Genomic DNA, 16940 nt, shown 5'->3' on the forward strand with positions numbered 1-16940 from the left:
CCTTTGTAGGTGACTTTCTTTCCGGTAGATTTTAGGTTCTCTTTGTCCTTGTTATTCTGAAATGTCATGATTATGAAGCTTAGTGTATTTTTTTTCATTTATTATGTTGGGTACTTATGGGATCTTTCAATGTGAAAATTTATGTATCTCATCGCTGAGAATTTTTTTTTGGTATTGTTTGCAAATTGCCTTCTGTTTTTTCCTGTCCTTTCTTGAACTCCTAAGAGCCAGATGTCAAGCTTCCTAGCTTCATGCTTTAATATTCTTGCATTTTTTTCTATCAAATCTCTTCTTGCTTTTTTTGTTCTACTTTCTGGGATATTTCCTTAGCTTTATCTTCCACTTCCTTTACTGAATGTTTTATTTGGGCAACTTGTATATCTGGAACACTGTCTTAACTTCCGTTTTTGAAACAATATCCTATTCATGTTTCAGGAATGCATTACCTTTTCTTATCTCTCTGAGGATAGCAATTAAACCTTTTTGAAACTTACTTCGACTCTTCACTTTGTCTCTGTTTCTACTAACTCTCCCTTTTTAAAAAAAGATTTCTTGAGATAATTAGATTTATATGCAGTTGCAAGAAATAATACAGAGAAATCCCATGTATTGTTTACCCCATTTCCCCAAATGGTAAGTTCTTGCAAAACTAAAGCACAATATCACAATCAAGAAGGCACACTGATAAAATCCAATCCACCAATCTTATTTGGCTTTCCCAGTTTTACATGTACTCGTGTGTGTGTGTGTGTATGTGTATTTAGTCTGTGCAATTTTTACTACATGTGTTGGTTCATGCATTCATCACTACTATCAAGATACAAAGTCCCTTTTAATTCTTTTAGTCTCTGACTTCCATATTAGAAGTTTTCACCAAATGTATGGTGTTTCTCTACTATATCTGATACCCCTGAATGAGAAACCTCTCCAGTTTAATTTCTCAAGAGAAAAAAGCTCTGGTCTTGGGAATCTAGAGGGAAGTACACATAGGGAAGGAAGGGAAAAGGGCAGTCACAGAGCTGCACAGAGGTGGCACAGAAGATCCCGGGGGTGTCTGTGCAGAACATAGACTTTTTACCAAGTCCTTTCAGCCCAATTCCCTACCTCTGACTTCAATAGGAAAGCCCTATTGCCATCATCTTTCTGGGATGTGTGAGAGCAAGTGAGTTTGCTCTTTTTTGGTGTCCTTCTCTGTAACAAAGTAAATTGCAATTCTGCTCTGCTAAATTAGCTACTCTAATTCATTCTCTTTATAACTTTGAAAAATATGTTGATATCTCCTGCCAAGTGTTATATCCTCTCCTACTGCTTATCTGAAAATTTCAAAACAGAGCTCTTCATTTCCCCACCTAAACTTGTCATCCTCCAACTCTAGAGTTGTCTTTTCTTTTTTCCAAAATCAAAATACAGAGGTTACTATGATATGAACTGAGGAAAACAGATTTCAACATTGGGTATCAGCAGCTACCTTAGGTTACAAATTTTTTTGAACTTTTTGATTGCCAGGTAAAAAACAGAGATAATTGCACATAAAGCAACTATACTGCTAATCCTGTGTATTTTATGTTGACCATTCCTTACACTAAACTTTTTTCTTACTTGTTCTCCAAGTTGTTGGAATCTGTACTGTGCAAAGATCATCTGCAGATTCATCTGCTGAACTGCCAATGAAGTCAAAGTTAAGGCAGTTGAGGACCAGTTTCAAGACTTGCATTACTAGGTTTTGTTGACCTTGATCCTGAAGGTTTAAAGGCTTGGCCAACACCTGAAAGAGGTTCAGAGTCAAATGAAACATTATGACATATGTCAATTAAAAGAATTTTAGTCAACTAATTTAAATAATTCTTCAGTTCCAAATTAAAATTAGTTAAAAAAAAAAGAATTTGCATAGTTATGTTGTATATATCAGGAAAAAACTGTAATATCACTATCAACAAAAATCTACAATAATAGATTAAATTTTCAAATTTAATCTTGTAAAATGGGGTTAAAACCTTTCATATTTAACTGCATACTGGAGATCACCTTCTAAAGTTGTAGGAAGTAACTTTAGGACAAATACTTTACACAGCACAAATGTATAAATGTACAGGATTCGTTAGCTCAAAGGAGCAATTGGAACAAGCTGAAAATATAATATTCTTCAAGAAAAAGTAGGGGAGCTTCATGCATAAATGATACACATTCAGCTAACAAAGGTTCTCAGAGCTGTCTGAATGTGGGAGGACACTCACAAGCTCCTGGAGAACAATCCCGACCCCCTCAAAATGTTCATTCTGACACAACCAGAACAGATTATATCTCCTAGAGATACAATGTGAAATATTTGTGGAGGAAATGATAAGAAGCTTGGGATTCTGCTTCAAGAAAAACACAGAAAGAAATAAAGTGGTTAGTTAAGGATAGAGATGAAACAAGATTGGTCACGAGTTGTTAATGCTTATCTGGTTGCTGGGTCTAAGGGAGTTTATTATACTATTCGATCTTCTTGTATATATGTTAAAATTTTTCATACTAAAAGACAAATTTTTCAATAGAGGAACTTTCAGTCTGGCCTAGTGTGGCAGTTACCATGTTACTATATCACAGAATTTAAATAAGTAGAAACTAGTGATTAGTGGAACATACTTTGGGAAATGGTCTACTACACCAATTAACAAGCTTGAGTAGAATGAGGGAGTCCCTATATTACAAGAGAACACAATATAATTATGAATCATACTATGAACATACTAATGTTCAATAGGGCACTAAGTAGCAAATGGGAAAATATTATTTCCTAAAGAAATTATTAAAGTCAACTATCTTGGCTCAACTCTGAAAAAATATTGAGAAATGATGAATTAGGAAAACTTGCCGTCATTTCATTGTTCATCTGCACCCCATTAAAATATGGGCAGGGCAATACAGAGACTAAGTCTCAAATAGCTTCTGTAATAAGTAATCTACGGTAGGAAGATAATGAAACTACTGTCTAAAGACAAGTTACTAAATTCCCTTTGGATCTTACTTTATTATATCCCGACTAAATAAAAGTGAATTTTTTGGAACTGCTTATAGATTTGTGCAAATTAATTTGTACTTAAATTAAACGGGCACAGGGGAATTCATCTGAAATTCTTCTGAAACAGGATGCTGAATTATTAAGTAAGTAACTTACCTCTTTTAGAAGAGAGCATGCTAGCACTAAAATGTCTTTAAGAGAAGTGTCACGAAATGAGGTAGCTATTTTCCTGTGTTTTGCTGAAGGTCTAGAATAATCAACCTAAAAAGTTCAAGATGAATTTATTTAACCAGACTTGCCAAACAGCAAAGCAAAAATTTACTATGTAAGAAAAGGAATGAAAATAATGATTAAAGAATCATAAAGTATAGAGCTAAAAGAGCTTTTAAAAATCTACTAGTATAAGTGATTTGTTTAAGGTTACTCAAAGAGCTAATAATGGCAGAGCCACGACTAGAACCCAAGTTTCTGTATTGTTTTAATTCAGTGCTCTCTCTACAAACTATACTGATGCCAAAATTGAAAAGCAGAATTGATCATACTTTCAGAGGCAATATAAACACAGATTAGAAAATAATAGATACTATCAACTCCTGAGTCATGTATCATATTTCACATTAGGCAAGTAACAGCTTCCCTGTTCCTCAGGCTCCACCTATGAAATGGGAAATCTCTGACATAATCCTCAAATTCTAACATTCTGTGAATCAGCAAACTGAACCAGTTACAGAAAGATTCTTCTATATGAAAGTGACATTTCTATATATATCAGCTATGTCACTGATTCATGTATTTTGATATTCTAAAAAAAAAAACCAAGGCAGAAATTATAAATAATCAGAAATTTGATTTACTACATAACAGTATATTCCCCCTGAATATTTTATTAGTTAATAAAAAATAATTTTTAAGAATAAGTTTACTAAGACTAGTTCTTGAGCCTCTAATCTAAAATATAATATGGCAAAAACTATACTATTAGTACCATTAATATTTCCATTTATCACTAGGAAACAGCAAACAAAGCTGAAATCTGATACCCAAACAATTATTAATACCACAGGCTACAGTGGCTATAGCATTCATTTTGGTATCTGAAAGATGAAAATAAACCATTTTCCTTCCTGATATTTATAGATTTGAAAAAAGTAGTGAGATCAAAATTGATTATCTGACACTTCCTAAGCTCCATCATATTATACTTAAATACCACATTTACTTATAGAAACATGAAACATAACAGAAGTCCAAAGTGATTACAGAAAGCAGTTACTGGAATCTCTACCCACTATGTAAGATTCAAGTTAGCATTTCCAGCATTTCCCCCTTCTTTTAAATCAAACGTCCATCTCTCTCTCCTTCAATTGGTCTGTCTCTTCAGTTTCCCTCAATATATAAAAACTTCTCCTTAATACAAATTAATAATAGCATACAGCATTATAATCTCAACTTATGTACTCTTCACATATTATTTCACTAAATCCTCAAAACGAACCTGTGAGATATATATTATTCTCTTTTCACATACAAGAAAATTAAAGCTCACAGGCATACCATATCTATAACACTGAGGGAAGAACCTTGGGTTTACTGAGTACTTGTATGTACTAGGACCTGTGCTAGTAACTTATCTAATCTTAATAAGACCCAAGGAAAGTGTCATGATTGCTTTACAGATAGTGATATGTAAGTTTAAAGACATTAAGAAGTTTGGACAAAGCAGCAGGCAATAGAGCTAAAACACAAATCCAGGTCTTATTTCAGAGTTATCTTCAAGGCATACATGCTCATTCTACTTGGGTTATTTATTTAGATATCCAATTTTTTTGATAAGAGGGATTATGCATCCATTTTCTACTGCATAACTATGTCTCTACCATGTAGGCAAAGAATATTTTACTTCTTGATGATTATATTTTGAATATACTGCAGGAATACTAGACTTAGCTTCTACAAAAGCATGGTAACATATAATTCTAAATTTTTAAGAAACCTCAAGTTTAGATCTTTTTCTTAGAAGATACATCCTGTTATTGACCCTACATGAATTTACCTGGCTCACATTTGACAACTGTATTTGATTTTCATTATGCATTGTAGATCTCCCTATTGCCTGTTTCAGAAGTACTTAAGAAATGCTAGTTGAAGTTGTTAATGCTCTAAAATTAGGCTAACTAAAATGTCTCCACAGAAGCCATGTATTTTTTACCATACAAAGTCAAAATCACACTTCATAGCTTGAAGCTTTCTTCAAAAGGTACCTAGTTCTACACAAGATAAGCGTGGAACATCTTGTGACAGAAAGTAAGAAAATGTTCAAAGGATGGTGAATAAATGTCAAATGAACAGAGATGCTAGCCTGAAAGGGTTCCTAATGGCCAAATTTGGGAAAATTTGGGCACCAAAATATAATGTAAGTAACAAACTATAACCTATTAAACAAAGTTAGAAACCAGGAATCCAAACTGATAGAAATAATAAATGAATAAATTAAAAGTTTAATGAGGAATAAGGTATTTTCAGAGTCTTAAACTACCTGCCCACAAAATACTCATTATTTACAAAGGGGAAAAGAATAAATGTACAATTGGAGAAGCCTGGTAGAGACCATCTTAGTCAAGTGACCAAAGTGAACATCATTAGTGATGTAACAAATCAAATCATGTGCTTCCTGAGATGAGACAACGAGAAAACCACAGATCAGCACATCAGCCCACCTGCAGCACTCAGAGCCAGACCTCTCAGCCAGCTGGGCTGGGACCAGCCCCAACAACCAGTACGCCTGCAGCAATCTTGGCCCAACCACAACAGGAGGGCACACACAGCCCACACAAAGGAGGAGGAGCACCTGGAGCACCCGGCTCTGGTGACCAGGGAGAGGGTACCACCGGGCCCCATAGAACCCCTTTTACGTTAAGACCACTGTTTGAAGACCAGGAGATGTAGCTGATACACCTACTACATAGAAACAAACACAGAGACTCAGACACAATGAGGAGGCAAAGGAATACCTTCCAATTGAAAGAATCAGACAAAACCCCAGGAAAGGAACTAAACAAAATGGAGATAAGCAACTTACCAGATAAAGCGTTCAAAGTAAGTGATAAAGATGCTCACCAAAATCGGGAGACAAATGGATGAACTCAGTGAGAACTTCAACAAAGAAATAGAAAATATAAAAAAGAACCAATAAGAACTGAAGAATACAATAACTGAAATGAAAAATATACTAGAGGGAATCAACAGCAGACTAGAGGAAGCAAAGGAATGGATCAGCAATCTGGAAGACAGGGTAGTTGAAATAACCCAATTGGAACTGCAAAAAGAAAAAAGTTTTTAAAAAATGAGGATAGCTTAAGGGACCTCTAAGACAACAACAAGCATACTAACAGTTGCATTATTATAGGGGTCCCAGAAGGAGAAGAGAGAAAGAAAAGAGCACAGAATGTATTTGAAGCCATAATTGCTGAAAACTTCCCTACCCTCAGTATCAAAAAAAAATCTGAATAAAAAACAGGCAGAGGACCTGAATAGACATTTTTCTAAGGAAAACACACGGAAGGCCAACAGACATATGAAAAAATGTTCAATATCACTAATCCTCAAGGAAATTCAAATCAAAACCACAGTGAGATATCACCTCATGTCTTTCAGAATGGCTATTATTAAATAGACAACAAATAAGTATTGGCAAGGACCTGGCAAAAAGGGAACCCTTGTGCACTGTTGGTGGGAATGTAAATTAGTATGGCTGCTATGGAAAATAGTATGGAAGGTCCTCAAAAAATTAAAAATATTGGGTTGGGCAAAAAGTTTGTTTGGGTTTTTCCATAAGATTTTTTTTTTTTTTTGGGCAAAAAGTTCGTTTGGGTTTTTTCCGTGGAAAAACCCAAACGAACTTTTTGGAGAACCCAATAGCACTACCATATGATCCAGCAATTCCACTTCTGGGTATTTACCCAAAGAAAACAAAAACACTAATTCAAAAAGATATATGCACCCCTATGTTCACTGCAACATCAATTACAATAGCCAAGATATGGAAGCTACCTAAGTGTCTATCAATAGATCAATGAATAGAGTATGTAGTATAAATACACACAATGGAATTACTCAGTCATTAAAAAAGAATGAAATCATGCTGTCTGCAATAACATGGGTGGACCTAGAAGGTATTATGCTAAGTGAAGTAAGTCAGATAGAGAAAGACAAATACCATCTGATTTCACTTATACGTGGAATCTAGAAAACAAAACAGAAAGACTCACGGATACAGAGAACAAACTGGTGGTTGCCAGAGAGGAGGGGGATGGGGGCTGGATGAAATAGGTGAAGAAGATTAATAGGTACAAACTTCCAGTTATAAAATAAATAAGTCTCAGGGATATAATGTACAGCATGAGGAATATAGTCAATAATATTTTAATAACTTTGGTGACAGGTGGTTACTAGACTTATGTGGTGATCAATTCATATATATATATACATATATATATATGTATAAATGTCAAATCATTATGTTATACACCTGAAACTAATATTGTACGCCAACTGTACTTCAATTTTAAAAAAAGATGATAAAAGTTCTTAAATATAAACAATAAATTCCCCTTTATTATAACATTATTCCATGTAAAACCCAACTTCTGCTTTTGTTCTGTTTAGAACCATGTTAAATACAAAAATGAACAGGAGCGGGTGAGGATGTGCTCAGCTGCTGAGTTCATAAAGGCATTGGTGGGGGGTAAGCATAGCTTCTGCAAACTCTCCTTGTATGGGTGAAACCCATGCTAACAAGTAGCAAAGTGCCAAGTATCCTGTTCTTTGTTGAGTCAGGCTGTGTATCCATTATTGAGAATCAATTTACCAAACTGCTAAACTGCTTGTCTTTTTTGTGTAAGCAAATAAAGGCTTGTTCCACTTTTGCGTATAATTTATTTTTATGATTAGTATATTACTATATATACAGAGGATAAAAGGACGATCCTCCAATTGCCATGGAGAGAGGACCATGTCTAATTTCCTGTTCTTTGTAGTACTTTATATTGTTACTGTCATTTTCAGTAACAGTAAAAGTGTTCCAATACTTGATTATCCCACCAATAAAATAGACACCCCTCCCCCCAAAAAAAAGACTTGCTTATTCAGAGTTCTAAGCCACACAAAGATTTTACATCAAAGAAATGACATTACCTAGCAAACTTCATGTCACCATTAGATGGAAAGGCTTACCAGGTTCATTTCCTGAGTCAATTCTGAGAGGATTATTACTCCTATTATGCAGTGTTCCACAGTACCCTTTGGAGAAAAAAACAAGTTTAGCCTAAATGGAGACAAATGATTGGTTCTTAATGTGTAAACCAGGTAACATTTACAAGTAATTAAATACTGAAACATCACATTTTCTTAAAATAGATCTATTAAAATATATAGAAAAATCACTATGAGGTCCACAAATAATGTCAAGCTCATTTTTTTGAAGGATAAATTTAGGTATAGAGTTGAATGGGAAAAAAGCTCACCTACCTTAGAACTACATGATACTCTCTATAAAATGTTTTCAGCATGTAGGACTTACAATAAACTAAACCTCAAAATACAGGAGTGTAGTTTAATCCTTTTCATAAGGCCACGAATAAGAAAGAACAAAAAACAATTTTTAGCTCTGTAAATTTGCTTGAAGATAGATGCATTCAGTAAATAATTAATAACTTAGGAACTAATTTAAATCCCTCAACCTAATACCAGATAAGATCACTTATGCCCTTTTAATATTATTTAATAGTGCACGTATATGCATTTACTAAGAATCTATAATGAAGGCTTGTGAACTGCCCAATGCACTGAGTAAATACATGACTATCAATACAGTACGATGTTTTAATGTAATCAGCTTCCAATTTAATCTCAATAACTTCCTTCAAATCAAAATTCAGATTTTATACGCACATCACTAACAAATTACTCAACTGCAAAATCACATTGGAAGTATGAAAATAAAAAAATATAACATCCAATTATAGTATAATAATTTTAAAAAAGCAGTACAGATGATACACTTTTCAAGCCTTAATTTTATAGCTGGTCATTCCTTCTAACTATCACAGAATTTCACTAACACTGGGTCACTAGGTATAATTAAATTCAAATTATCTCAGAATAAAAAAATAAAAGAAACATCCATAATTTTTGCTTTTTTTTTTTTTTGATTGCACTGGGTCTTTGTTGCTGTGCACGGGCTTTCTCTAGCTGTGCCGGGCGGGGGCTACTCTTCGTTGTGGTGCGCGGGCTTTTCATTGCGGTGGCTTCTCTGGTTGTGGAGCATGGGCCCTAGGCGCGCGGGCTTCAGTAGTTGCGGCACGTGGGCTCGGTAGTTGCAGCACGTGGACTCTAGAGCACAGGCTCAGTAGTTGTGGTGCACGGGCTTAGTTGCTCTGTGGCATGTGGGATCTTCCCGGACCAGGGATCGAACCCGTATCCCCTGCATTGGCAGGCGGATTCTTAATCACTGCCCCACCAGGGAAGTCCAATTTTTGCATTTTAATTCTTTATGGCCCTTTAGGACAATCGGAACTCTATGATAAACTACAGATTTCACATTACTGAAGCATCCATCTTCTGTGTAAACCAGGCCAATGCTCCTTAACATGTCGTTCCCTGACCAACTGTTAGTCCATGAATCTGCTGGTAGTCTGCAAATTCGATTCTAATCTGAGAATGGTTTGATACTGGTCCATGACAAAAGAGTTTGCACCAAAATATAAAACAGGTAAGTCACTAAGTACACTGTTCAGTTCAGCTGGCATATTTTTCATAGCAAGTCTCTCTCAATGACGGAAGCACCACGTTGATTTACATTCTGACATAAACCCCTTATCTTGCTGTGAACCAGCAATCTGAATAGCACTGTCCTAGATGACAGTAGTATCTCCTGGGTAGGTATGTAGAAAGGAGGCGTGTAAATGTTAGAAGTATGACAGCAATAAGGTTACAATAACAGAGAAAAGAAGATATACAAAATTTCAGGCCATTAAAAATTTAACAAATTTAAAATAATTTTTAGTACAAAATTCACAGAAGCTGTTATTAACCAAAGGAACCATGCGGTACTATTTTAGAGTACTAAAACACTAAGTTAGTTGTCTTTCTCATGACTGAAGGTTAGGTTAAGTCATATACCCAGAAAGCAAGTGCTTTTTTTGTGATACTGTAATAAACTTTGAAGAGAAAACATTTTCTGTTTCTTCTGGTCTTCCAAAACTGACAAAAGCACACTAAAGCCCAACTTAAGCTCAACTTATCAGTCATTGAAAAGGGAGCTTGAGAAATGTTAGCCAACAAGAATGATTTCATTTCATTCAGTTTTCAACCTTGATTTTATTTTAAAAGAACTCTGAAGTCTATTCTTGTTTACAGTGAGTGTGTGTGTGGATTCTTGATGAGCTGTGTACAATCTTAGTAAAGGACAAGAGAGGGGTGCTATTGTGTTAGTCAAAATTATATGCACAACTATAAAGTGAGAAACTCATGTGTCACTGAATAAATTATCCCTCTGTCCCACAGCAGATCTCCTCAGGGCTAAAAATACACTTATTCTTGTGATATTTTAGATAATCAAATATTTGTTAACCAGGATTTTAACAATATGAATAAAAGAGAAGCAGAATAGTCTAGTGTTTCATATTCTGAGGTTTCTAGCATTACAATGTATGATGGAGTTACATCTTACATAGGGATTAAATCTGACAGTTACTGTATAAGCAATAACATCTCAGAAAGTCCAAAAGGCCCCCTAATTGCCAATAAACCAACACTGAACATCTATTAATCCAAACTGCCAGTTTTTCCTTGAGAACTGTAACAGATCACTGCCTCTTCGGCAGAGCACCAACTAAGGTACTTTTCTTGCGATTAGGGATAACATTTGCATGAAAAAGTATGTATCTTTAAATATCTGAATCATACTGAGCAGGGCATGATGGTCATCCTAAGAGGCATACAGGAACAGAAAAGAGCAGATTTAAGTTTCCCATATCACACCCCACAACATAAAATACTATGTGGAATAGCAAGTGGAATCACTGGCACAGTTTAAATTAGTGTCCTCTTGCTTTTCTTTTTTCTTTTCTTTCTTTCTTTTTTTTCCTTTTCAGTCCAAATACCTGAATTTGTGTAAGTTAAATGTGAGTATGTTATAACTTTAATCATTTAGGTTAAAAACATTCTTGAGAATTTAGTATGACTCAATGTGGTATAATGTAAAAAATTTTTAAATATATATATCTTAAGTTAGAAAACCTGTTGAAGTACAAGCGCTATGCTTTACTAGATCACTATGCAATCCTATACAAATTACCTAACTTTTCTAAGCCTCAGTCTTCTCATTTACAAAATGTAATTCCCTTCACAGAGATGTAATTAGCATTAAATTAGATAATACATGAAAAACATTATATACATGTTTTGCATATATGCAATACAAAGACACACGTGGTTACAAATGACAACATATATTTTTGAAATTATAAAACATTATAATTTGCATTCTTCTGGTTTGGAAGTTATATGACATGATCCTCTTTTCCTGGCAATAAAAAATACAGGCTCCAGAGGATAAATAATAAACCATAATTAATATGGTTCTGGTAGCCACAAAACAAACAATTTAACTTTAAGAAAAGCAGTTTTCTAAACCAAAAAAACAACTACTGATGTTCTTATAATGTAATAATGCCTTCTTACCTGAAGAAACTTCTTCACATCAGCAATAATTTCTCTGAAGACAAACTGGTCTTTCTGAACCTCAAACCACCCCAATTTAGTAATTTTAGCAATGACTTGAATTAGAGCTTGGATGACAAAGGGAGCCAGCTTGGGTTGTGATGCCACATAATTAAGAATGTAGTTTCCTGTAAAAAAATATTGTGATCATTTGGACTATTCAGTAACTTAATGCGAATAATGTAAAAACAGGTAGTGATGACAACACATTCTTTGACAAAAAGTTAATCCCTTTCTCCAAGATATGTACTTATTTATATAGTCAGTTCTCCTATAAGGGTTATTTGGAAAAAGCAAATGTGTTCCAATTCAATTGATATATTAGGGGATAATATGAGTATAATGCGAATGTCACTTTCATTTTTGCATAATTTCATTCAGAAAGAAACACTAGGTGAATAACGAAAACGGCAACCAAGCCAAACGAACCAAGCCATACTCAAAATGCACGTATCTACTAGCTATCTCAGTTCATCTCATGTGTTATCAGACTCATCCCTTTTGGTGTTACAATTTCCATTCTATTTCAGATCACCTTCCTTCTACCTTCATAGTAACTCACAAATTTCAACACTTCAATGAGTTATTTGTTGAAGTGGGCCCCCTTCCACAAACTTCAGGTCTTCTTCAAGATAAAATGCTGTATTTATTCTATTTAGTATTTCTTAACCATTTAACATGTGTAAAACTCTACTATGTCTTTTATTAGATTTCTATCCTTTTTTTAATGTGTCATTGATAAAATGTTTCAATTTTATTTCCATAATCCCATTTCTCCAATAAGCCCTGTGGTTTTACTACATATCACTGCACAGCATAGTCACTTTTAGGAATACATATGTCATGTTATAGCAAAACTGACTACACACTATCTGGCTGTTTACACATGATCTTAGCCAAAAGGCCGAGAAGCGATATCTGGCTGTTTAAGTGGCAGAAAAGAATACAAATAATATAATGTGATAAAATAAGTACATAAGTTAAAGAAAGTACGAACAGAAGAGTAAAGCCTGGAATAAAGTTAATATACCCAAATCATTAAAAGTGGGTAGCAAATTCAGCTATGAGCTTCCTAATGGAGGAGTGATTGAGGTTACAAATGGGCCACAAAAGTCTATCAGAAAAACAGAAGAAAAAAAATTTTTAAAGGGAGAAGATTCCATTTCTACTTTGGCCCCAAAGGCCAGCATACCATTTGGGAAAAGAGTGAAGAAAAAGTCAATATTAATACTTCACTATTTAACTAAAAATAGCTTTAATGGAAACAACCCCAAAATCCAAGAACACTTTCAACAGCTGTTCTTGACAACTGTAATGAGAACCTTGATATAAAAAAGAAAAGTTCTCACGACTAGCACATTTCAACCTTAATTTTTATTAACATTAAAAATACACAGTTATACAAATAAAAACACTATTAAAAGAGATTTTCCTAGCATTAAGATAAATCTGAAAGAGGTTTCTGCTATGGATTAAAGTAATATGGTTCTCTTAAGCTTCATTACATGTAATCTTTTATTTCAATAACAAAACTTATGAAAATGACACTGCCTCCTAAACATAAAAGAAAATCTGGTTTATTTACTTCTATTATTTTTATTTTTAGTACCTTGAAAAATTTTAAACTGGAGGGAATGTGAGAAATCTATATGTAGGTAGTGGTAACCACTGGGAGGGTAATCTCAAAAATAATAAAACAACAAAACAGGAGACAAACCAAGTTTCACATTTAAGCTAGGTACCTGAAGTACACCTTCCCAAACTCCTTGAGCAAAGATACTAGCTAATAAGTTTATTATCTAAGGCAAAAATTTTTAATAGACTGTATTTCTGTTACTTTAGTTGAACGTTTTACATAAAATATTCTCACGTTATGCTTATTACATGACCTATAGTAGTGTTCCAGTTTAATAAGCAAGAGCCAATGATAACAATCAAGTAAAACAACTGCAATCTAATCATCACCAGCCCAAGATAATAGGGAAAAGCCATACCAAGAAGAAAATGAAATGTTCAGAAAGACACATGGGAGAATGAAATAAACAGCTAGAAAAATTCCCCAACAAAAGTTAACAGAAACTTGGAACGCTATGCACTAGAGGCTCTTTGAGTGTCAAATGCATATATGATAACAACAATATTTAGCATTTATGAAACAAGTTAGAAATTACAAGTGCTTCCCAGAAAAAAAGCTTTATGTAGCTCTCACAGCAATGTGAAGATATTGCTATTATGTTACTATAATTCTGTTTCCTAGGTAAAAAAATATGAAGGTCAAAGAGGTGAAACAACTTGTCACAGTGGCCAAATTGGGACTCTGAGTCAGGTTGTTTTGGTTTGAGTTTGTTTGTTTCCTGCTTTCAAATACTGGTCAAACCATATATTTTAGTAATAATTAGTAATTCAAAAACTCTAAGTCAAAACTGGTAGTTAGTCTTTTGGAGTTTACTACCATTAGACTGAAACTTTAGGTATTACACATTATAGAAATTTAATATGAAATATTTTTGACTGATTAATTGAAGTCAAGTAAAAAAATATGCCACAAAGTCTATCAGAAAACATACAAAAAGAATATAAAAGAAAGGGGAAAGACTCAATCTCTACTTTGGTCCCAAAGGCTAGCATGTTATTCAGGAAAAAAATGAAGAGAAGGTAAATACCTCAACATTTAACTACAAATGCTTTGATGGAAACAATTCCAAATGCTGTGAACACAAAAATTTGAGCTATAATCTATGCCTTGAGAGCTAGCTTATAAAATATTTGGAGAGACAGACAAAAAGAAACTACCACAAGAAGATCAATGTAAGACTTATGAGGTGAAGATGTGGAGAAACTGCAATGTTCACACATTGCTGCTGAGAACGCAAAATGGTATAGGCACTTTGAAACATAGTTGGACAGTTTTTTTTAAAGTTAAGCATAAACTTACCTATGACCCAGCAATTTCACTCCTAGGTATCTACTCAAGAGAAATGAAAACGTATATCCACACAAAGACTTGTATGTCAATGTTCATGGTAGCATTATTCACAGTGGCCCAAAAGCAAAAACAACCCATATGTTCATCAGGTAGTGAATGGATAACAAAATGTCACACATCTATACAAGCGAATATTATTCTATAATAAAAAAAATGAAATACACATGCTACAACATGGATGAACCTCAACAACATTTTTTGAAGTGAAAGAAGTTAGATGTAAAAAAACTACACATGATATGATTTTATTTATATGAAATATCCTCAGAAGGTCGATCTATACAGGCAGAAAACATCTTAGAGGTTGGTGGTATGGGAGCAGGACTAACTGTAAATGAGCATGGGGAGTTTGGAAGGGATGATGGGAATGTTCACACAACTCTGTAAATTTACTAAAAATCAAAAATTGTACACTTAAAACAAGTTAACTTTATGGTATATAAATTATACCTCAATAAAGCTGTTTGAAGAGGGGAGTCAGCAAGGAAGGAAAGAGGGAGGGAGGGATGGAGTGAAGGACAGAGAAAGGGAAGGAGAATTGACTGATTTATATAGGTAATTAAACTTAAGCTACACTTTTATTTGAATAGAAGATTAAAAGGACAGCATTCCAGGCTAGAGAAACAACATAAGAAAAGGCACCAAGGCAGAAATAACATGGCATGAGGAAAATACCTTCTGGTACAAATAGGCTAGTACCAATGAGATATAAGGCTACAAGGATGGGACGATCCATCAATTACAAGCTCATGAAAGGACTTGAACACCAGGCTGAGGAAATGGTATTTAACTGATGAGCGATGGTAAGCCATCGTTAATTATACTAATATAGGTAGAAAACAGTGTGCTGGACACAGAGAACAGGCAACAGAGTTAATGTTGGGAAATAATGAAATATGTAGTCTGGGACCGTATCATGAAAGAATGAGAATTTTAGAGTTGATGTAATAAAGGCAATGTGACTTTGAGGCAATCTTCACATTTTCCATTTTAACTGACATACCAATTATTCTATTGACACATGTCAGACATTTCATAACATTCTAATCTACTTGCAGAAGCAAGAGTAGTAACTCAAACCCAAGAAACTCATAAAGGAAACACATCATTTGTTGCTTGAAATTGTGTGGTAGGTTTCTACTTTTCTCTTTTTTCCGAATTTCCTTTAATGAGTGTACCTTTTTTTTTTTTTTAAGTATCCATTTAAAAAAGATAAGTGCAAGAGACAATCTGAATAGGCCCATATCTATTAAATTAACTGAGTCAATAATTAATAACCTTCCAAAACAGCAAGCACCAGGCCCAGATGGGTTCACTGATGAATTCTACCAAACATTTAAGAAAGAAATTCTACCAATTCTCTACAATCTCTTCCAGGAAAAAGAAGGAGAGGGAATTCCTCCTAACTCAATCTATGAGGTTGGCATTACCTTAACACCAAAACCAGACAAAAACATTACAAGAAAACTTGTAGTTGAGCCAATATCTCTCATCAATATAGAAACAAAAATCCTCAACAAATTATTAGCAAAGCAAATCCAACAATGTATAAAAAGAGTTATATACCACAACCAAGTGGCATTTATCCCAGGTATGCAAGCATTGTTCAACATTTTAAAATCAATTAATGCAGCCCATCACATCAATAGGCTAAAGAAGAAAAATCACATGATCATAATAGATACAAAAAAAGGATTTCAAAAATTCCAACTGCCATTCATGATAAAAACTCTCAACAAACCAGGAACAGAGGGGAACTTCCTCAACTTCATAAAGAACATCTACAAAAAACCACAGCTGATGAATAAAATCAAAGAAATTAATAAATGTAGAGATATTCCATGTTCGTGGACAGGAAGACTCAATGTTGTCGAGATGTCACTTCTTCCAGAACTGATCTATAGATTCAATGCAATCCCAATCAAAATCCCAGAAAGTTATTTTTTTTTTTTGGATATTGACAAATTGATTCTAAAGTTTATATAGAGAGGCAAAAGACCCAGAATAGCCCACACAATACTAAAGGAGAAGGACAAAGTTGGAGGTCTGACACTACCTAACTTTAATTTTTATAAAACTATAATAATCAAGACAGTGTGGTACTGGTGAAGGACAAATAGATCAATGGAACAGAATAGAGAACCCAGAAAGAGACTCCCATAAATACAG

The 16940-nt window shown here is 34.2% G+C and overlaps 1 protein-coding gene across 4 annotated transcripts in view; it reads right to left on the minus strand.

Moving 5' to 3' along the window:
* Positions 1 to 16940, minus strand: part of RANBP17 (RAN binding protein 17) — a 318400-nt gene that overhangs the window by 283792 nt on the left and 17668 nt on the right. For 2 of the 4 annotated variants that reach the window (XM_032626913.1, XM_032626911.1), the window contains 4 exons: positions 11747 to 11913; positions 8237 to 8302; positions 3161 to 3265; positions 1600 to 1765 (listed from right to left, as the gene is read on the minus strand). In XM_032626913.1, the coding sequence (XP_032482804.1) occupies positions 1600 to 1765; positions 3161 to 3265; positions 8237 to 8302; positions 11747 to 11913 (504 nt within the window). The remainder of the gene's footprint in view (positions 1 to 1599; positions 1766 to 3160; positions 3266 to 8236; positions 8303 to 11746; positions 11914 to 16940) is intronic. The other 2 variants (XM_032626912.1, XM_032626914.1) reach the window with 2 other exon arrangements.

Source organism: Phocoena sinus, chromosome 3, assembly GCF_008692025.1.
Source record: "Phocoena sinus isolate mPhoSin1 chromosome 3, mPhoSin1.pri, whole genome shotgun sequence".
Lineage (NCBI taxonomy): Eukaryota > Metazoa > Chordata > Mammalia > Artiodactyla > Phocoenidae > Phocoena > Phocoena sinus.